This window comes from Misgurnus anguillicaudatus, chromosome 20 (genome assembly GCF_027580225.2).
Source record: "Misgurnus anguillicaudatus chromosome 20, ASM2758022v2, whole genome shotgun sequence".
Taxonomy (NCBI): Eukaryota; Metazoa; Chordata; class Actinopteri; order Cypriniformes; family Cobitidae; genus Misgurnus; species Misgurnus anguillicaudatus.
Genome location: NC_073356.2, coordinates 26,001,186 through 26,024,053, shown reverse-complemented (window position 1 = coordinate 26,024,053; position 22,868 = coordinate 26,001,186). Strand labels below are relative to the sequence as shown.

The 22,868-nt window shown below is 35.6% G+C and overlaps 3 protein-coding genes across 4 annotated transcripts; 1 reads left to right on the top strand and 2 right to left on the bottom strand.

The window, feature by feature from the left end:
* Positions 1–575: 575 nt before the first annotated feature.
* On the bottom strand, positions 576–2,902 carry hoxa11a (homeobox A11a). The gene is made up of 2 exons (XM_055220037.2): positions 2,287–2,902; positions 576–1,661 (listed from the first exon to the last, which is right to left on the bottom strand). Exons 1-2 carry the CDS (start codon positions 2,900–2,902, stop codon positions 1,429–1,431), a joined length of 849 nt encoding a protein of 282 aa, XP_055076012.2. The 3' UTR covers positions 576–1,428.
* Positions 2,903–6,762: 3,860 nt separating this feature from the next.
* hoxa13a (homeobox A13a) lies at positions 6,763–9,228 on the bottom strand. 2 transcript variants are annotated; one of them, XM_055220030.2, is made up of 2 exons: positions 8,429–9,228; positions 6,763–8,224 (listed from the first exon to the last, which is right to left on the bottom strand). In XM_055220030.2, exons 1-2 carry the CDS (start codon positions 9,111–9,113, stop codon positions 7,980–7,982), a joined length of 930 nt encoding a protein of 309 aa, XP_055076005.2. In that variant the 5' UTR covers positions 9,114–9,228; the 3' UTR covers positions 6,763–7,979. The 2 variants fall into 2 exon arrangements, with proteins under 2 accessions (XP_055076005.2, XP_055076004.2); XM_055220029.2 differs by having other exon boundaries at positions 6,767–8,227; positions 8,429–9,222.
* A 9,749-nt stretch (positions 9,229–18,977) lies between these two features.
* On the top strand, positions 18,978–21,997 carry evx1 (even-skipped homeobox 1). Its single transcript, XM_055220027.2, has 3 exons — positions 18,978–19,654; positions 20,418–20,653; positions 21,156–21,997. The coding sequence occupies exons 1-3, from the start codon at positions 19,297–19,299 to the stop codon at positions 21,690–21,692; spliced, it is 1,131 nt and encodes a 376-aa protein (XP_055076002.2). The 5' UTR covers positions 18,978–19,296; the 3' UTR covers positions 21,693–21,997.
* Positions 21,998–22,868: the final 871 nt, after the last annotated feature.

Sequence of the window (22,868 nt, the reverse complement as noted above, 5' to 3'; positions counted from 1 at the left end):
CAGTTAAACAAAACAACTATATTAATACAAGCAGATAAAACTAATGCAAACAGGACAAACACAAAAGGCACTTCTGATACAATTAAAAATCTCTTTAGCCTCGGTTTCCTTTAAATCGTAGCTAATAACCTTGGTTCTCAGACAGTTTATGACACTACACTGCAATCGTCCAAATGCTCCAGACACAGTCAGCTTTTATGGTTGCGTTGCTTAAGCAACAAGGAGGATGTCCCCGTAATTAGGCGGATATTTCTAAGCGCCTCAAAGGATGCGCCGACCAGGCCCAGTCGCATCGCTGCAAGCAATCTAAAGCCTTTCTCCCCCTCTTTCTACTTTCTATCTCCTTCTCACTTAGTTTATTGCTTTTAGACTGTCATATATGAACACTACTAGTACAGCAATAAACACTCGGATGATAACTACAACAAGCAAGGTGAGCACTCAGATAACAATTATTTTCATTTTCCGCATTGCCCATAAAAGTAGCTTGATCAAAAAAAAAATGAACCCAAATATGGAACATGCATATCGAAGATACAATGGATATTAAGATAAAACAATGTACTACGAAAAACTTTCAAAATTCTTTTTGATAATTTAATTTATGAATTATGTTACACATATGATCCTCCGGATTACAATCAGCCAATTTCTGCTGTAATCCAAGCACAATATTTGTCATATTTCTGTGCAGAGTAGATGATGGACAAAAAATAATTTTAAGTTAAATAACGGTTAGCCTGGACAAAATGGTATACACATTACCAATTGTAAATCAGGCAAATATGTTTATGCCTTATGCGTATAAGATGGGATCCAGGCAGAGTGTTCTAGTTTTCCGTTCAATCAGCATTTGTTAAAATGTTCTTTCTTGCATGTCTGTGTAAATCTTTGGATGATCAGAATATGATCAATACATAAACCACTAGAAGAAAATGTTATTGCTTACCTAAGATTAACAAGGGTGTAGGTATCCATTTGAAAAATCATTAAATAATTTGACAACTGTGAGCAATCAAGACAATATTCTCATGTCTGCTTGGTCGTACCAAAGTCTTTAGGTCAACACAAATTCTTTCCTCTCCCCACAAACACACGATTAACAGAGCATACCAATAGGGTGTTAAAACTAAAACATTTACTTCTCAGACCCATATGCGTCATGCGTTTTTTCTTGTAGTCCACCACAACTGAAAACAAATGAGTACCTGATTATTTACCTTCTAATAAAGTATTCTTTCCGCAACAAAAATGGATGAAACACAAAAATTATGTGGAGCACAAAACACCTGTACATACATGATGGAACTCTTAAATGTTACGTTTCATGCTTTCTGTATGCAGTTGTCACGAACTTGAAATATGCAACTCATCCCACGTCTCGTTTTTTTGGTAATTTTGCAGTTGTTGTGTGCATCTTTTGGTTTTTCAAAGCAAATGGTTTGTACTATAGTATTGTAATCTGTCCCGATTAAGTTTCTTTTCCTTCATGCGCCGGTTTTGGAACCAAATTTTTACTTGGCGATCGGTAAGGTTAAGCATCCTTGAGAGCTGAAGTCGTTTCTCTTTGTTGATATACACGCTGAAGAAGAATTCCCTTTCAAGTTCTCGGATTTGAAATTTAGTATACGGACATCTCTTCTTGCGAACCCTGGCTCCACCTAAATGACAAAGAAAAATATAAGAAAGATAACATTTAATATTAATCTGGTGTGTGGTGTGTGTGTGTGTGTGTGTGTTATATGTTTTATATTTATGTATAAAATGGTGCATATTATATTATTATATAACCGAAGTATAAAACAAAACATTTAACTGCACAACCGACTGATGCGAAATTTTTTATTCAAAAAGCTGTAGGATTGTAAAAGCTGCCAAAAATAATATCGTATAGTTATTAGAATTATATTAGAATTTTATAATACAAGTTTACATATACAAAAATATGTCCTATTGCCACATAGCTCATATTTTTTTAATCTGCTAAAAAGTAGCGTGTATGATTTAACAGAGACACGCTGGAATCTTCTATTACAAGCATTAGGCCTGTGAAATTACCGCGGCCACTTTTTTAAGTTCAAGTTAAAAATCACACACTCCGAATCTTTCATGGCCAATTTCAATTCCAAACACGTGATTCAAACTGTTTATATGTATCCTAGGTTTCGTTGGGGAAATCTCAAGCCCTCCATAAACCTTATACGCTTATAAAACAGCATATAAAAATTTTAACAGGAGCGCGCAAGATTACTGACTTTCTCGCACACTCGCTGCGCTTATACATACTACTCGCACTGCTAGTCTTTTCCTCATTGTTGCCGGAAGACGATTCGGGACTACTGGGCTCCTGTCGCTCCATTCCTTCAGTCTCCTGCTCCGGTGCAGGGGCTGGCGTCGGTTGTTTACTGGAGTGCTGTTTATCCCTCGCCGCATAGTCGCTTTTCGCTGCACTGTCCGAGCCTCCAAACGCAGTGTCGAAAAACTGGTCAAAAGCTTGAGGCAGCACCCCGTTTCTTCCAACACTGTCGTAGAAATTAGACGCGGAGCTCGAATGCGACGTGTGATAATATGCAGTTGAATTATTCTTGGGAAACATTTCACCAACGGTTGTCGTTGCTGCTAAACACTCCCTGTGTATGTCTTCCGACGGATAACACTGAGCCAGTGGACCTCGGTGAGGCCATTTACCAGACCCGTCAATAGAATAGTCCCGAAACGTAACCTCTCTGACATGCTGTACCTGAGGCAGGTTAGAGGAATAAGAGTAAGGTACGGAACGAGAAGTCGGACTTTGGGATATAAAAGAGGGCAGCGTGGAAAAATCAGCCCCCGGAACATAATACGTGCAGCTGGGCAGATACATGTTTGAGCCAACGGAAACCCTCTCGTCAAAATCCATCATTGTACCTGCGCAGATTCTTGCTTGGGCTAGCAAGACCTAAATGCAACGCCCACAACATAGCTCCCAGAAGCGCGTGCCTCTAACCCGAGTTGTAGTGGTATCCGCTAGGCAGAATTTTAAAGAATTAAGATGACGTGGAGATCCATTACGATCCATTTCAACTAAGGCCAAGGTCACGTGATCTAAGATAAAAACTGACTCTCTCTCTCTCTCTCTCTCTCTCTCTCTCTCTCTCTCTCTCCATTAAGAAGATCTGCTTATTCCATTTTCATGTTTACTGGGAAGGTAAAGCGTGCAACACAGTTCTAAAACTCAAATACAAAGTAACAAAGAAATGTACAAATCTGAACTGTTTTCGAATGAATACACCTCAACTATAGTGCGTTGACACATTTAGGGTAGTTGTTTCTTTCGTATCCCAATTTCAATTGAAAATCCTGCTGTTCCTTAAGTGTTCAGTTTTAAAACTACTATGGTACAAAGACTAATTCATGTATTAGGAATAGAAATTACATTTGGATAGTAGTTACTTTATCCCACTTTGTTAGTTAAAATTTTTACGATTTTAAAAATTTAGATAAAACATACTCGAACAAAAGTGTTTGAGTGTTCATGAGTCTACATCAGTGTATACATGTATTTGCAATAATTCTTGCTATATCACATTTTCAAACGGTTTTCTTTTATTTTACTGTAAGTATGTAAAATTGTGCGTTTTCAGCAGCTCAAATTCCGTTTATTCGAGAATGTCCAGAAAATAAATTAGCGTAACAGTGGGTCTGAAACCCGGATTAGGCCAAACGTGCCTCCTAGGAACACACACGGAGGTGAGTAACATAAGCCTCTCACATAAAAACTTTTATAATGCTTGCATTATTATTATTATTATTATTATTAATATTGCATTACAAAACTTCATCGGAGTATTCGTTGTATTATTGTATTGTATTATTGATTCTATCGTTATAGATTCTCCCAGATTTTGCCACATAACAAAAACAACAACTGACTTGAATGAATGAATTCTCCATTGTGTTTTGAACAGATTTCAGCACTAATTTAGGGTATGAGTGCAACGTATATCTGGGGTAGAGAAGCTAGGGTTTAACTGCAAGATATCAAATAATAAGTTATAAATAATATCTGTGAAGGCTAAATTGTTATAGAAATATTATAGTAAAATATAGCACCATATCTTATAATTGTATATTTGATGTACAGTAACAGTATTTCTCATTTGTTTGTTTTTTTTCCATATGCTTCTATGTAATGTTTAGTTTTACGTACGGCATCCCTTACCCTCCCCCAGTGTTACCTCACAGACTTACGGTCGACTTCAAGTTCGGGGAGGGGGACAGGCTACCCACCACGCAAGTCAGAAAGAAGAATGTACAACAAACGCCACGCAAGCCACTGGATGAAGTTTCACAAATGTCGCTTTCATGGCAAGGAGTTTTCAAAGACTTTACATACAACGATACGTAAAGCAATATAACGTGATAAGTAGGAAAAAAAGGCAGTGCATGAATACTTCACACGGATAAAGTAACTCAACATCATATCAACACACGCCACAAAGAAAGATTTTCTGTACATATGTACATACAATACATAATGCAAAATTATATTTTGCTAGGGATATAAAATTGGCAGGAGTAAAATACTTTCTTATTTTTCTGAGTGTTATTTGTAGGTCCACATTGAGTTGAGTGAAATTCATTAAAAAAGTTAAAATAACATTTGCTATTACAGTTCCAACGTAATACATTTCAACTACATAACTACAGTATAATTTACACAATGATACTGTAATAACATTATAATAACGTAATAATGAACTTAATGGAATTAATAAAAATAATGCAAGCAATAAAGTAAACAAATATTTTACGTCTTTGTTTTATTTAATCTGTGTAATACGCGTAATTTTCTGGCACTAAATTATTTAACTATAATATAATATAAATAAGAATTTCTACGTCTAAAAATATTATTTTCGTCATTTTTTATTAATTGAGTTAAACAATTAACACGCATAAATATTTGGTACAACTGGATTAAATTTTGTTTAAAAAAAACATGTTCTTAAAAACATGGTCAACATGAATGAAAAGCAATGGAATCATGTAATGACACATATAAATATACAATAACAAACTTAAAACAGAACGCAGAAAAAGCCGAAGGCGCCTATTTAGTTGAGTAAAATTAAAATCTAAAAACATTACAGATGAACATTTTGTCTCGCTTTTTATTTGTATTACTTTGGTACTATACTTACATTTTAATGAAACGAAACGGATAAAAATGTGTAACAGTAAAGAAGATATAAACTAAACCAGAAGTTCGCTTCTGATTTTGTCTATGACCTTGACCACCATGAAAGCTTTAGCCCTTCCAAAAAAGCCAGCAGCACACACTTTTACTAAAACCTTTTGCAAGATTAAATTATTTTAGACACTGTGGAAATCTGTGATTTTAAACACAACATTTTGCCCATTAAGTTTTTGTTGTTGTTGTGTCAAAACGATAAAAATCTGGACTATATCTGACATGTTACAAGTTACAAGAAAATTTATATTCAAACTATTAAAACAAGGCTTGTTCAGTAGCTAATTTTGAAATCATTTAGATTCAATTCTCAAATTTGAACTGACGAACAAAAAAAGAAAAGAAATATAGTATAGAGACATTATTTTTCATATGCAGTTTATTTTCTGTTCTGTAGATGGCGCCAGAAACCAGCTTAACTAATAAGCAAATGACATTAAGCTAGAAACCTTAATACGCACAAACACATACGTGTGGTATATTTAGGTTGCATTTTGTATGTAAAATGTAACAAACAACTATAATTAAGAGACCATAGGTCTAAACAATCTAAAACTAAAGCTCCCTAAAATGCTTACTGTTGGGCTGGACGGTTCCTTAAAGAACCTTTAACGTCCACAAAATCTTTCTATTGCAGAAAACTTTTTTGTATTGGAAAAGGCTCAGCAGATTTCACGAAAATTAACCGTGGTTTTTAGGCTACTTCAAATAAAATCAATTGTTAAACAATGGTTACAGAAATTAACTGGTTTTGCTACAGTAACCATAGTTGAACCGTGTGCTGTGTTGCAAAAAATAGTAATTAATTTTAAAAAAATGGTTATTACACTTTTATAATAATAATGTGTTAACAAAAAAGCTGTTTCACTCGCTTTGCATAGCAATAAAAAGTGTTAAAAATAATAACACGGTTTAAAAATATATAGTTTAGTTTAGTTTGTTAGTTTTTTTTAGGAATAATTTAGCTCTAACAAAACAATATTATTGTTTATCAAGAGGTTGGAAAATGCAATCAACAAAATGAAGAGTTTACGTTTGCTTAAAAGTGTTCGAAATACCTTATACAAAATACAGTTTAATAAAGGCCTAATGTATAAGTTCGTAAAATATTTTCCGTTTTATTTAGCTAATCAAATTTATTTTATGACACAGTTAACCAGAAGTATATATAAACGAATATAAGGTCTTTATTTGTGCGCGTAGCTTTTTATTTATTTGTGCCCCAAAAAGTCACACAATGCATGCTACCTTATTGCATTTAATCTGAAAACTGCTAAACCGCACTTTACAGACTGTACAAAAATACAAACGCGGGGCAGAACAGCTAAATTTATGGGGATTCAGCAAATGTAACCTGTTCTGTAAACAAATTTTATTAAAAGTTTTAGAACTTTTACATGTAATGGAATTTATATCAAATTAAATGCATGTCAAAAGATCACCGTGAAAGAATAACTTATAGATTTTTCGACGTATAGCTTTTCTAAACATTTCTAAACGTCAGAGGCCTTAAAGATGTGATACGTATACGATAAAAATCACTCACATAATTAAATCAAATTAAATTGTTTTATTTAAACAATTTAAAGATTTGTCTCTTCATAATCATATAGTCGGTTACTTAAAATCAATATGAAACGGTCCATAAAATGTCTCTATACAAAAACCATAGACAACAGAATTTTGCGTGCTTTAGAGAGCCTGTTCAGAGCTCTAAATGAAATAATCTCCTAAAACATGTAATTAGTAATATATTACGTGAAAGTGGGTCTATTGGATTTATGTATTTCAAGGTTGTGTTCAATTTTATAAAATGACCAAGAACATCTGCGTCCACCTAACGTTCACCAGCAGATGGCGCCATTGCTCTATGCATCACGATTCATTACCTAGCCTACGTCTCACAGCAAATCTAAACGAATTGTTTCTTGTTACGGCCTAAAGACAAGAGATTTCATATAGTACACACTAAGACATCAGTGATGTGCAGTCCATAAAACTTTGTACAGCATCCAATATGTCAACTTACAAAGATCATGACTGGCGTGAAAAATAGGTCATATGTTGAAGAATTTTTACTTTGTAATTTTAATGGTTCATTTTGTCATGTTGTGTATCTTGTGAAATGTATAATCTCGTCCGTATACACATTTTTCTTATCAATGGTTTAATAGGACGGATTTTTGAGAAACACTAATACTAATAACGACAAAACACAAGCTACTCCAACACACAGTAATTTATAGTGAAGCCTATTTTGGCCCAGATAAAAACACATATTATACATGGATATGATAAACGTCTAGGTCCATACCTCATATTTTCCAGCATGAGGCGAAGATAACTTGAGATTTTAATAAGATTGTAATTAAAAGGGACACTGGACGTGATGAAATTTAAAGAATTGACCATGCTTAAGAGGGGTCAATACAAAATCGAAATCCAAAGTTTTTCAAAGATATTTTGTGAGCAGTAAATAATTACAACACAACACAATATTTTGGCCTATAGTTGGGAATATGGCCATATGCAGTTTGCGCCGTCACCTGGTGCGGTGTCAAAGATGACGCACCGCGTCAACATTCAACCCTGTCCGATCCAAAGTGATCTCCACAAACTCCAAAGCAGTAGTCCAAGAAAAACAAATATTCGTTAAAACGTCTATTATTTGATAACTCGGAAAGACACATTTGAGTGAATGGCCGATCATTGTTTAAAATTGTTCCACTCGATTTTCCAAACAAAGCTAACTGCTGCTTTTTAATTTGTTGACTATTTTTTTCTCCTTTACCCGTCGGTTCTGGAACCAGATAGTGACCTGTCGTTCAGACAAGTTGGTCTGAGTGGATATCCGTCTGCGTTTGTCTTTGGTGATGAACTTGTTGGCGGCATATTCGCGTTCAAGTTCCTTTAGCTGAACCTTGGTGTATGGAACGCGCTTTTTTCTCCCACGTCGATAAGAACTGCCGTCTGCTCCTCCATGAGATATTGCTTCTGGTAAGAAAATTATGGTATTAATAAACATATTTAATTATGCAGAACTATAATTACACGAAACCTTTAGCAAATAAGTTAAATTTCAGTGTGCATTCGCAATCTGGCCACAAATGTTACAATACAGTTGGAGAAATGTACTGCAAAAGCATGTTGTTAAGTTTATACATTTTCCTATTTTACAAATTGTGCTTACTTTACCTGGTACAGACGACTTCCACATGTGTCCCGTTTGGTGCTGCTCTTTGGTGCAGTAGACCTGGCCATTCCAGTTACTGGCCGTGATTGCCCAAGGTTGGTAACTCTCCATAGGTAACAGGGGTTCGTGTCGGGACTCTGCAGGCCCGCTCACTGCCTGGACCACAGGGACATCCAGGTAGCTTGGAACTGGTTGGTACGGACTCGAGGCGTAGCTGGAATAGAATGCAAACTCTTTGGCGCGCGTGGTTGTATAATCTTCCCCTGTAGAGGTGGACGTGTCCACGTATTTTTCCCCGTAAGGCGAGGCAGACGCAGGAGACTGGGAACATGTTTTAACACCTCCACTGCCCCCGTGATGGTGTGACATTCGGCAAGGGTAGTATCCACCGCCACCGAAATACCCGTAGGAAAGTGAAGCGCTGGCCGAACCCTGAACGGCTGAACAGGGGCTGCATTGCTTTCCAGGTTCACCCGCTCCTGCTGCAGCTACTTCGCTTGACGAATAAGCAGCGCTGGGCGCAAGAGAGGCAGGATGAGCCATCAAATTCCTGCATGGACTCGGAGAGAAGTTACCTCCCGTGAACCCTTCCATGTTCTTGCCGGAGTCGTCCAAGCAGCCACCGTTATCGTACAGAAACATGATCGGGTCAATCCAGCGCGGGCGAAGTATAAGTGACGTTGTCATAGCCCGTCAGACATTGAGACTTGTGGCTCTTGTTTGAAAAGCCTTGAGACTGAGAAAGAGAAGACAGTCGATTCCGCGAGAGTCAAGCGACTCTGACGCACCCTGCGCATTTAGAGATTCACGACTCCATTGGCTTAAAACTGGTCATGTGATATGTAAAAGAGAACGACAATCAGTTCAAGTGCTGGCAATTTAATACTGCGAGATAAGATATCCGTCACAGAACTTTATCCGTTTTAAGATGCCCTAAAATTGGAGAAATGCGTGAGTAAAGGAGAAAATTGAGAATTCTGTGGTACTTCGTAAAATTTCTGTTTCCTGCTGATCGAAAGTGTTGTAGAAATTGCATTGCAGCTGTTATAAAATAGTACTATTATTACTTATAATAGTCATCATTCTAATATTGATTCATTAAACTGTATAATTGTGTGATGAGTTTAGACACGTAAAATCATTCATGTTTATCTTTGCAAAAAAAAAACTTTTAACAGCCATGTGTTTAGCTGCTGCCAGTGTGAAGCTCTTGGTGACCTATACTCGATATGAAAGCCTCCGAGTTTAAGAAAGGTTCAAAATACACCCTAAATATGATTTCAAACAAATGCCTATTACTTATTGTTGGGCATAGAGAAATACAACATCATCGAAATCAAACTAGGCCTGACTGACATTCTTTGAATTAGCAATTCTCGTCGTCAAAGAATATAATCGTCGCACGTCTAAAGATGCAGCGCATGCGTGTGACAGGCATTTAATAGACAACGAAATCTATAGGCCTACGTTGTTTTCCTCGATACATAGAACTAGGTTGCACACTATGATTGCAAAAGAAAAGGTCTCATTTTTTTAACGTGGTCTGATCTCCTGCTGCGGCGGCATCCGTTTTGTTTACAAGATGCTGAGACAGAGAACACCCCCTGTATTCTGTGCATTTTACGTGCATGGGCTGACGTGTCTGCGGGCCAAGGTCAAGTTGAAAGTTGCAGTCTGGCCACGACGCTGTGCCGGTTGGTCTATTCAGACTTTGATGACCAGTCTTAAGGCTTACAAAGAGTGAAGTCGAATGGTGAGAAATCTTTAATGAATAAGATGTGCCAAAGCCCCAGTTCTGAGCATACTGGCATGTAAAGAAAGAATCTACAATTTCACACGGTTACCTTTTGATTTTGCATTTATGGACTTTGCTTTAAATTCAACTTTTTTCCAAAGGAAACCATGTATTCTATTCGATTAAATCGAACCTATAGCGTATTCATTCGCATATTCGTTTAAACAGCCATCTGTAATGAAATAAATATTTCATTTCAAATAACATGGAAATTATTGTATATATTTTGTTGTGATCTATTTGGTTCGTATGAAAATTGTAATAACGAATTTACACAATCTGAAGATTCTGAAGTTTTTTGCATATGAAAACAAAGCTTTCTAAAAAAACCCCGCTACAAAGCACTTTGAAAGACGAATAAACAATGTCAGAAAGATTCCTAAAAACGGAAAAGAATCATACTTGTAGAATAAGACACTTGATTTTCTCAGTAAGCTGGCTTTTAGTGATGACTGTCGCAGCATGAAGTGAACCTATGATCTACAAAGTTCAAAATAAAATATAAAATCTTCTAAAATATGGCTATTTTTATTGATTCAAAAAATAAGCCCCAAGCTTTTCCTTATTTAATTTTTATGCATTTTATATTTCATAAGTTTGATTTTAAACTCACTTTCGATTTTTTTTTCAAATATTGATGATATAAGGCAATCGATTTTAATGCAGTTGATCCTATTTAAAATTTGAAGTGTGGACATATAAAATATTTGGTTTCAAGGTTTAAGATCTTTACGTGGCTTTTATAATGAAATTAAAGCAAAAGTGTCATTTTGTCTATAGAAGAAACGAAAAACACGTCGTTGAAAAAAACATGTTTACAACTAATTAGCTCTAAATCACGTTTTACTGGACTGCAACAAAATTTGATGGATAAAAATATGTCTGTTTAATTATTCCTACTTGCCGATATGTAGAATGCAAATATTAACTGTGCTAGAAAATTTCATAATCCTGTAGTCAAAACATGTAATATGAATGTTGTTGCCTTATGGTGTTATTTACTTTGGATAAAACGCATTCACTTTGGATAAAACGTTGTATCAAAATAAGTTTTTGCAGTGATACTAGCATAATTGAAATTAAACATTAATTTATACCGTAATTTTCCATGTATTTATGTGGATTTTCCAAATGTTCACTTTACAACATGCTGTCAAAATTATCAAAAGGATGATGGTCGCATTTAAATACAAGTGAATAGGCTAGAATAGCAGCTACAAGTCAGATTATAATTTAATAATTTTAAAATATATTTTTAAAACAATTTCATATTGTTTGCACCAACATTTACTGACAGAGATGACAAAAACACGATAATGGTAACTACAATAAACAATTCCTATATTTTAGGCATGTGTAATGATAATATAAGCTACTTTTATCATCCGCTGCATAGAAAAGATATCATATAGTACTTCTCTCATGTATGTATACATATGAACATTAGTTATTTGTAATTTTTTTGTTATTTAAAGTATTAAAATATTATGTGCGACCGTTTGGACATGCTGTTTTAGAAAGGTCGTTGAAATTACACAAAATTAAAATTTAAAAACTATTTTCTACACTATTTGGCATGATGAAGTGTTTTGTAATCCTGTACGGAATAACATTATTACAGCAAAACTAAATCATTTATATTTATATTTTTATCATAATATACAAACAAACATTGTCCAATGATGTCCATTATATAAAATCTCATTTGGTGCAATATCTAGAAAATACCACTTTGGCACTTTTATGCTGAATTCCATTAAAAGACAGGAAGTTGCATCATATACCAATTAGCCAAGGACCAATGGAAGCACAAAGCAGGATTGTAACTCTCTTTAAAATTTGAAAAGAGTAACTTTTTTAACAGCTTGTATTTGGTTACCATTTGGATATCATGTGGTATGATTGTATATATTTTATTATAAATTTCATAGTGACCTTTCAAAGCTTGTTTTGTTTAGGCTAATTCTGTGCCTGTAAGTGCAGTGTTTTACCGATTTTTGTCCTAGATTGGCAGTTTTGTGCTCATATATATTTAAAATAGGGTTTATACACAAAGTACATTAATATAGTACAATTTATTATTTGTATAATAAATTTGCAATAAATAAATATGCAAAAATCATTTAGAGAATGTACTTAGAGCATGTATTTGAACTTTGTTATTTATTTATAACTATTTTAATATATTTTAGATGCAAATGTCAAGCAAAATAAAAACTGCATGCTGGTCGAAGGCAACTTGCTGACCCTGCAGCAAGTTAATAAAATGTTTGTTTACAGCAAGGCCATAAATGTGCATTCACTTGTGATGAAAGAATATTACATAATTATACATGTGTCTGATCAAAATGAAATCAAAATGTATTTATTTAATTTTATCCATTGTTAGGTTAAAGGTTCAATGTGTAAATTTTAGCAGCATCTAGCGGTGAGGTTGCATATTCCAACCAATTGTCAGTCCACCGTTCACCCCTACCCTTCAAAGGTAAGCTAAGGTGGTTGACACAGGACAAAGATCTCGTCTGAGACAGCAGAGAGTAGCCAGTCAAGCAATGATGTTTATATAGTGACAAAACATGCCTTGTAGAGCAGTTTGTCCGTTTAAGACTATTGTACAAACATTGTGGCGCAAAATGGGGACTTGCAGTGTATATAGATAGAAATAGCTCATTCTAAGGTAATATAAACATAACGGTTCAGTTTTGTAAGGTCTTAAACTAAAAACATAGTTATGTATATTGTATTGCATTTCTGTATTTTAATAGATCCTCCTAACATTTACGCACGCACATATACATATATACATATATATACATACATATATATATTTATATATATACACATCTTATTTCTGTGGCTAAATGATTCACTGATAAAGTGTGCTTAAGTAAATGGTATTTCTAAGAAAATGAATAAATTCTAAAATAAATAACGCAACACATGACATTTTACGTGTTTTACGGCTAGAGTCAATTCCTCTACATAAAAAAATCACAAAAATCACTTTTTAATACGAATTTATGTGTACACAACGTTCTTAATGTTTGAACAATTGCAACAGATATTATTATTGTTTGTATTTTATCTTTGTATGCCCCAAAAGTCGATGATCGATGAAGTAGAACAAACATGCATCCAATGAAAATACTCTTATCCAACAAATTAACAGAATGAATAATACAAGAAATTTAGATTCAATTTTGAATCAGGCACATCTTGTGAATGTATCGAACAATCAAGAAAAAAATATCAGTTTAACATTTATTTTTATCACTCTTTATATAGGCTACACTTAAAATACACTGCAAAAGTCTATTTTAGATCAATCAGCTTTAATTTATTAAATAATTAAATACTCTGAGAGTATTACAATTACACTCATGTAAACTCTTGACTTCTCTAATGCTATATGTGCTTAAAATATGAGATAAAATGGCTTTAGAACTAGCTTGATTAGCTAACAGAATACTGAGCATTATGTGTATTTAAAGAATAAACTATGCTATCAGTAGAATCAATTACTCGTAAGTGTTTACTCAAAATGCAGCGCCATAAATGTGACTGTGGACAAGCGTAAAGATATATACCGACAAAGATTTGAATCATACTGCAAGCGATGTTCATAATTGGTTTACATAATCGTGCTGTAAACTAGCCTATAGGTTCGCTTCTCAAACCTCAATGTATACCAAGGAATAAAACATTTTGTTATTAAAACTGCATCAATTTTGATAAATCACAATTCTAATCGGTCACAAGGTCACTGTAAGATTCGACAAATGATTTTTATTTTGTCAGTTTCACAAAAGTTTAAGAAATTAAACTTGATGAATAAATGCGTTTCCAACGAGTTTTGTGTCTCTCTGTTTGCGGTCAAGATGAGCAGATGTGGACAAGATTGCGGGGTAGAAAGAAAGTTTATTTTACGACAGTGTGCATCTTATGGGTGCATTCGGGGCATTATTTTATTTCAAACGCGTAGGCTACTGTTCAAGCTAATTAAATTACACATTGAAAATTATCCCCACACATACAAACCAAAATCGCCCTATATGCTACTTAAAAGATAATCCAGCAAAGAGCGAAGTACAGTCTGTGCAAGCCATGGTCAAGTTCAAGTTGGGCACTGTTGTTTTGAGACTGGGTTGGTTTTAGACATCAAGAGAAAGTGTTTTAAGAACTGAGGACGGATTAGCAAAAGCCACCGGGCGACAAAGGCCTAAAATTATTACCCGCATTACATAAACACTATAACTGAAAATATACTTAACACTAGAACCCACAATATGAACAATTAAAGAGCAAGATGATCTTAGCGACTCATTAAGAAAAGCGGGGGTCGGCCAGAGTGAGACAACTTGAACACTAATAAATGTTGGTTAAAACCGTTTTTCATTGTGGAAAGTGGTTCATTCAAAAATACAAACTCAACTCATACAACTTGTTTAGAAGAACCTTAAATGAACAGAGTAAACACTAAGCTATCCCACAAAACGCAGGTTCTATGCTAATACAACTTATTAACACGTAACGATGGAATCTTGAGCAAGTCTGTTCCCTTGAATAACATTTATTCCTTTTTTACATGCTCAAAAACATCAAATATCAATTCGACCATTCACTTTCAAAAATCGAAATCCCATCTTATTCCATGCAAAATTTAATCGAAATAAGAAAATCCCTACCTAATTTCATTTAAATAAACGAAAATTCATTTTAATTTTTTTTGTTGTTCCATAAGAAACTGATTAATAGTGGGCTATTTATACGCAAAATGAAATTAAGCTGAAAAAATGTATTTCATTATTTTAAATATTTTAAGCAAGCATACTTTTACTGTGCCTTCATCTGCTTTCACATGCTCATGCTAATTTTACAATTTATAAAAACTGAATGTGCCTGAGGAAGTACCCTGAATAAAAGACGTGTAATCATAGTAATTATGCTAATTAATTAAACACTAATTATGCTTTAACATTAGACATTAACCAAAACGTTAATGTAGGTAGGCCTATACCCTAACCTAAATGCGCATGAGTTCTGCTTAACTTAATGCACTTACTATTTATTAGGCGACAGGTTATTAATGTTATATCCTCTTTATATAGAAATATTTGACAAACACAGAAATAGGCTCTATGTCGCCCTTTAAAGGACAATCAAAAGACATCTTACATTTACGTTAGCTAAGAAGTTAACATTTTAATAGAAATGCGTTTTTAAAATTTTGTAGCACGATCTCTAACAGGGAAAACTATTTGTTTTGTTTACATTAATGCATGTTTACAATACAAACATTTCATTACCACTTATGAAAAAGCCAAGGAGATTGGAGTGGACAAAGGCGGCAGCTGGAGAAGTTCATTATTTTACAGGTGGGAGATGAACTTTGGTGGAAAGCATAAATGTAGCCCATATAAAGCATTTATAAGTCGACTTAAATAATTAAAATATTTTCATAATTCTCATTTCTTTGAAGTGAGTGTGTAGGTTTGACATGTTAGTTAAGTGCTACAAAATATGGAAACGGGCGTACAAGCTAATGTATAATCAACAATACTGAATCAAGTAATACGAACTTGCCAATTGAAAGACCTCAGACTGTTAATATTGAATCTATAAAAATCTGGAAAAAAACTCATTAAAGAGGGCGTTCTATCCACAAGAGACGAAACCATTATCTAAATGTGTAAAGTTCAAGGACGACTGCAAGCTCCGCCCACAAAAGGTTTATTGGTGGTTTAGGAATGTACACAAAATGAGCAACAAGGAATGTCAGAGTCCATGTTGGCGAGTCATACCACAAACTAAGGCTACACATATTGGACAATTAGTAAAAAATTCATTAAATTTATGTAAACGAATTGCTCAACGAGTAGTCTACTCGTCCTACTTTGTAATAGTTTCGCATTAACGTGCACCTAAGACTCGCTCAGTTCGCTGCTGTACTGTCTAAACTAGAGCTTCATGTTAAGCTTCAGTTACACATATATGTGTCAACATTTTTGAGTCAAAAGACAACTGATTATCCTGATATCGGACTGAGACAGCTTAAGTTAAAGTTCGTATTAGAAGGGAAAAAGTGTGAGAGATTGTGCAAGTGTGCACTGATACTGTGATAATATTGTATGTAAATCACAAAGAAACTTGAAAATTGAAACAAAAGGGAGAGAGACTCTGCCCTTATCTCTTCTAACGGGCGAGGGCGCACGAGGACAGCTCAGAGAAGAATTGTCACCGCGACCACACAAATAGAACTCGTGACGTCACTCTCTAACATGCGTGTGCTGTCCACTCGCACTTTTATAAAACAGGGCGGTTATGTGCTGAAGCACTCGTTAAACATCCCAGTATTTACCATGCACTGAACAAGAAAGACGGAAAACACGCAATGTTGATTTATAAACATTTAGTACAAACATCTTTAATAAAAACCAGTAATGTGTTAGTGGTTCCCAATCATGGTCCTCAAGGACCCCCTTCCAAAAAGTTTTAGATGTTTCCTTAATTAAAACACTTTATTCTTCCAAAAAGGTAAACAGATCTCCCTAACAAGCTGATGAGTTAAATCATGTGTGTGTTAAATAAGGAGACATCAAATACTTTTTGGGAGGGGATCCTCGAAGACCAGAATTGTGAAGCACTGTGTTAGAGAATTGCATGAATCCGACGAATTAATCACTCTTAAAACGAACGTGTTAATGTTGTGTCTAGTTAAGGACACAACTAGAAACATCTCCGTGTTATTTTTGGAACAATGCACTTTGTGTTGTTTTAACACATCTTGTGTAGTCCCTATCTTTTATTTGAACACAAAATCAACGCGAAGTAATGTTAAAATAACACATAGTGTGTTAATTACGATATAACACAAAACAATGTGTACAAAATTAACACATCCTTTCTTAGAGTAATGACAATTCTTCAAAAATAAAGTTTTTATTGTCCATGTTACCAACAAGCCTAGTCAACTAGTATAGCTATTCAGAACGTGTTGAAGTAGAATGGATTGAAAGCAGTAATTACCACCATTCTCATCTGCGCATCGCAAACACACAGACACAAAATACGTTTAGACTTCACTGACCACCTCTTAATCAAATCACTTGCTCTGCAAATCACTAAGCTTTAACACACTGCACTTGATTTCGCAAAAAGTTTGTATTTGCAGAGCGAGATGTGGTTTGTGTTTAGTTAAGATATATTTTAACTAATTACATCTCACTAGGTTATGATGCTGACTCTGTGGTGCATCAACAGTGTTGTTAAATGCGGTTAAAAGAAAAGCCACATAGCTGAAGAGGGTTGTATTACGCCAACAAAAACGATGAAAGCAATTTGGGTAAAGACATAATATCAAGTTCAAAGCCTCTTTTGCCATATTACTTAAAACTATTCAGCTTCATCATGGTTTGTAGTGAATTTTTATTGCCCGAGCTTTGACATCAAAGAGGAGGAGGGAGCGGCCTCCTCCCGAAAAGCAAGCAGTTCACTGCGTTATCTTTTCATTCATTAAAAGGTATCCGACAGACTACAGGAGCCGGAAAAAAGCACAGGACCCACTACCATGACATACCAAGTGTTGTTTTGTCAAAATCCAAGATATGAAACTGTATTAAGAACGATTTCTAATTTAGGCTAATTTAAAATTTTCTAATATTGATATCTAATATCAGAAAAAAAGATGAAAAACACTATAGCGTACTAACTGTTAGGATTACAAATTTATACTTGAATAATATATTATAACACATTTTGATTTTACAGTGGACATGCCACATTTACCTATTCTATGTCTAATAACAACTTTTGGTATTCTACATTGGACATTTTAATGTGGAAATAAAATGGTAACAAAGAAAATTAATTATTATCACTGAAAGTGGTGTAATAAGTGCAAGTATGGCCTCTAATCATGTGTAATCTGGAAAGTTCAGACTAGTTAGTGAAACTCGACAAGCCGCCTTCCACCAGTAGGCGGTGAGAGTATGCGTTGTTGGCCCAGCTTAAACAAATCTAATTAAATGTCAAATAGTCTGTTATTCTTACTCCTGGTCACGGAGACTTGACCTTTTTGCACTTTACTTGACACCACTTTGGAAGATTACGTTAGGGCGGGAGAAAGAAGGAATACGATAGAGAAGCGCGACCGAGATGGTAAGCATAGAGAAGAAATTGAACGTGTTCGCTTCAAATTACGCCGCTGGCTGAGAGACAGCCCTCCTCAGCTTTTGAATATTCTCATTCAGCCTGACGTCTTCCAGCGCGCACTTACTGTTGATCGGGAAAGAACATGTGCTAATATATTCTGAAAGTCTGCCATTATGACTCTTATTCAAGTGGGCTCAAGACGGGAATTTACGAATATAATCGACATTTTCTCCTTCATCAAACCCTAACTGTTATTGTTAAATTGACAAATTGCTTTTTCACCCATCAAAAATATTCCTTAATTTATGCAAAAATCCTTAGCCTCCAACCATTACCTTTTAGGAACCAATGAAAGTATCCTGAGGTCTATTTCATTTTACCGTAATCGTTTGATTTTGAATTCACTTCGTACGAATTCATACGAATCGCCAGGCTGTATGAAATATATAAATAGGGATATAGAGTATAGTCATAAAACGGGGTGTTGGGAAATGGAATTATTATATTGTAAGAAAAACAATACAGTTTTCAACAAAAAAGTCAAGCGAAACGCATTAACATTAATCATCGTGTCAGGATAAAAATCACCTGAACATGCTAGGACAAGGCTAGGAAATATAGATTTGGTCAGCTATTGTTCTACTTCGTGTTAAGCTAATGTTATGTGTGGAGTAGCCTTAAATTCACCTCTGTCTCTACTCTCCCGCTGTTTATTCACCCCATATCGACGCGTGGCGTCACTGAGCTATCTATTATGACGACTGCCCTATTAAGAATGACAGCGCTGGAGGAGAGAGAGGGCAATGGTGATCCCTCCCAGAGCTCGTGCAGCACTCTCGAGCGATTGCATCGCACAGCTCATCGTCTGCGTTTGTTGTCTAACCAAGCTCTATCAAACTTGGCTACCTGCTTAGTCTATCGGTTATGGACAGCTGTAAGGACATGTTGATGCGCGCTGAGGGTGGTCAGATTGGCAAAACTGGCTCTAATTTTTCGGAAGGTACTGGAGACCCCATGCGCGAGCACACGGACAAACCGATTCGCCAGAACAGCCTAAGCCCCTGTCCCGTATCTTATTCGCGGAATCTTGATGAAACAATAAAGGGACATCGTAACGCAAAGTGCGGGGATGTGGGACTGGATAGCAAGCCATCTACGACGGACAGAGAGCTGTCAGATATTCATAACAAAGAGACGAGCAGCTCAGATGCGGAATCAGACCTCTACGAAGAAATAGATGTCAGCTGTACCCCTGAGAGCATGGACTATCCGAGTGGACAAGGTAAGTTAAACGATGGCTGACTTTTTATCATTTATATTTATCTTTAGTAAAATCAATACCACGTTTGATTTGTCCGTCTGGTCGACTGTATGAATGTCAGCTCAAGCGTATGAATGTCAGCTCGTTATCTTGTTGCAAGGTTTTGAATTAACGAGTTAATTTCCAAATCACAGTGCATCTATGATTTTGCGCCCAGACATTTAAAAGGTTGTGCAGTTATGTAACACAAATCGTCGACACATTCAACGTTCTGCGTTTTGTGAAATTGTTGACCCAAAATCCATGTTCAACAATGCAACAGATTAGTTGACTTGATTACATGATGTTTTCAGTGCACATTTGTACTCGTTTAGCGTACATGTATTAATAGTAATAAATAATTTCAACTAGTGCAGAGAAAGAAATACGTTTTTATTGAATGCATAATGGTGAAAAAAATTCTAATTCAGTTCGTGTAGATTATAAAAGATAGCAATGTATTTATTTCTTCAATGGGTAATCAGTCTGCAACGCAATTATTTAACCGCTGAAATGTTTTAATACATTAATGATATATTATTAACAATACATAAATACATTATTTATCTGAGAAAAAATAATGTAAGATTTAATGATAATTTTAATATTATACATCTTTCTGTGTAATAATGCAAAAAAACAAATAATAAAACGGATTCAACAATGCATTTTTTTATTAATTGGGTAATTGAATTTGTAATAGTTTGTTGAATTCTTAAAATCAGTTATGTTTATTTTGTGTAAGGACTGGAGACAAACTCGCCGAACCACGTTAAAGAACTCGGCATGGACAACAGTAAGATGGGTTCAGGCCCTGGGGCTCTCAGCTATGGTTCTGACCAGATGAGACGTTATCGAACAGCCTTCACGAGAGAGCAGATAGCACGACTGGAGAAAGAGTTTTACCGGGAAAATTACGTGTCCAGGCCACGAAGATGCGAGTTGGCGGCTGCCCTAAATTTACCGGAAACAACAATAAAGGTACTGCACTGTGCTCAAACCTTGTAAGGAAAAATGAATGTTACTTGATTTAAGTGTTGATTAGATTAGACTCTTTATATGATCTTATTAAGATTTAGATAATAAGTACAGTTGGAATTATTCGTTCAAATACAGCTTTGTCATTGTTTGTGTCAGCCATGGGACGCCAAAAGCTACTTTTTCTGCATTTGTCCACGAAAAAACAAATTCTATTTCGACGCAAATTGTATAGCCTATAATTCTTTTGATCAGAAGAAACATGTCAGACATATTCCATAGAGCTACCATATAGAAGACCATTGCTCCATTAATTCTTCGTTGTTTATAAAAAAAAAACAAATGGCAGTGAATAATCGAATTATTTATATTATTTATATATATGTTATTTTCTTAAATATGGCATTCAACACAACACACTTCAGTCAAAAATAGTTTGCCTAAACGCACTAGGCCTCAGTCAGTTACTATTATCAGATCACCAATGTTCTTGTTTTGGTTGCAGGTTTGGTTTCAAAACCGTCGCATGAAGGACAAGAGACAGCGGCTGGCCATGACTTGGCCGCATCCCGCGGACCCCGCCTTTTACACCTATATGATGAGCCATGCTGCAGCCACAGGCAGCTTGCCCTATCCATTTCAATCACACCTTCCCCTACCTTACTATTCTCCTCTAAGCGGTGTCACTGCAGGTTCAGCATCTGCCACCGGTGGTCCATTCACTAACCCTTTGCGCTCGCTGGACAGTTTTCGGGTTCTTTCCCATCCGTACCCTCGTCCTGACCTGCTATGCGCTTTCAGACACCCATCACTGTACCCCAGCCCGGGTCATGGGCTTGGTCCTGGGGGAAGCCCATGCTCCTGCCTTGCCTGTCATGCTGCCAGTCAGACAAACGGGCTCCAACAGAGGTCTAACAACGCAGACTTCTCTTGTTCGCCCACGACCCGGACTGAGGCCTTCCTTACGTTCTCGCCCGCAGTTCTCAGCAAATCATCTTCAGTTTCTTTGGACCAGCGTGAGGAAGTACCATTGACAAGATAAGACGATATCAAGGGCTACGAATTCTCCAGGCACTATCAAGAAAAACTTTGGGAACTTTGGCAATATTTAATTAACAATTTAACGCATTAATGACCCAAAGCAATCTGCTTTTTAATGAGGTTTCAAAACTGTGAATAGTTCCAGTTAAGAAGCTAAGCTTATCATGCAAGAAAAGCCTACTTTACCACTGACAGGCCACGGACATCTTGCTGAAAATAATCTTTGGATAAAGTAGCCTACATGTTCAAAACAGAGATATCGTATTAAAGCAATTACATATGAAGTAAAACATTTTAACAAAAATATCATACGAGACTTTTAAATTTATTTATACAAAATTGAATGGCTGAAGAATAGCGCAAATGCTTTATCATAAAGATAATTTATACTTTTATTTTTATTTTCCGTACAAATTGACCCATATGCTGTTTCTTTCATATTAAAACAATGTTTTTTATCTTGATTTTAACAAGGGGATTTGTTAACCGAACAAGGTTGGCTCATTATTCCCCCACCAACACCCGGTCCCGGTAGCACAACGAAATGTGCAGATGCGAGGGAAATTAAGGAGTGATGTATTCGGATGGGAGAAATTTTGAATGTTGAATTAATGATAATGCTGCACGCTCAGAAACTTGTCTGCCAAACCAGTAACAAGGCGCCAAGGGAGCGGATTAAGAAGCTTCGCGCAAGGCTCGACGGGAGAAGATGCGCTAGAGATCCATTGGACAATCACATGCGGCAAATTGGGGCAAGCCAGAGATGCCTGTCTTATTGGCAAACCTGAGATCCCTGTCTCATCCCGTCAGCTGAATACGTTTACCCCAAGACTCCCATCTCGTATCATGCATTTTACTTTGCTGTTGGCTTAAATTCTAACATGCACACCACACAATAAACATACACAAATAAAATGGTAGGCTAATTAAAGCCGCAATAGCGTTATACGTAAAACATAACGTCAGTGATTATGAAAATCAAAAGCAGCATTATTTATTGATTCATTTGTCCTTATTGTATTTACATTTATGTATTTTGACTTAAATTTTTTGCATCATCCATTTTTAAATGAATGTACAGTTCACATATTTGTTCTGCTGAACATTCTCCAGAAAATGCGAGAAATAGGTCAGTACTGTTCTGATTAAAGTTCTGATTAAATTGATTTTCATAATA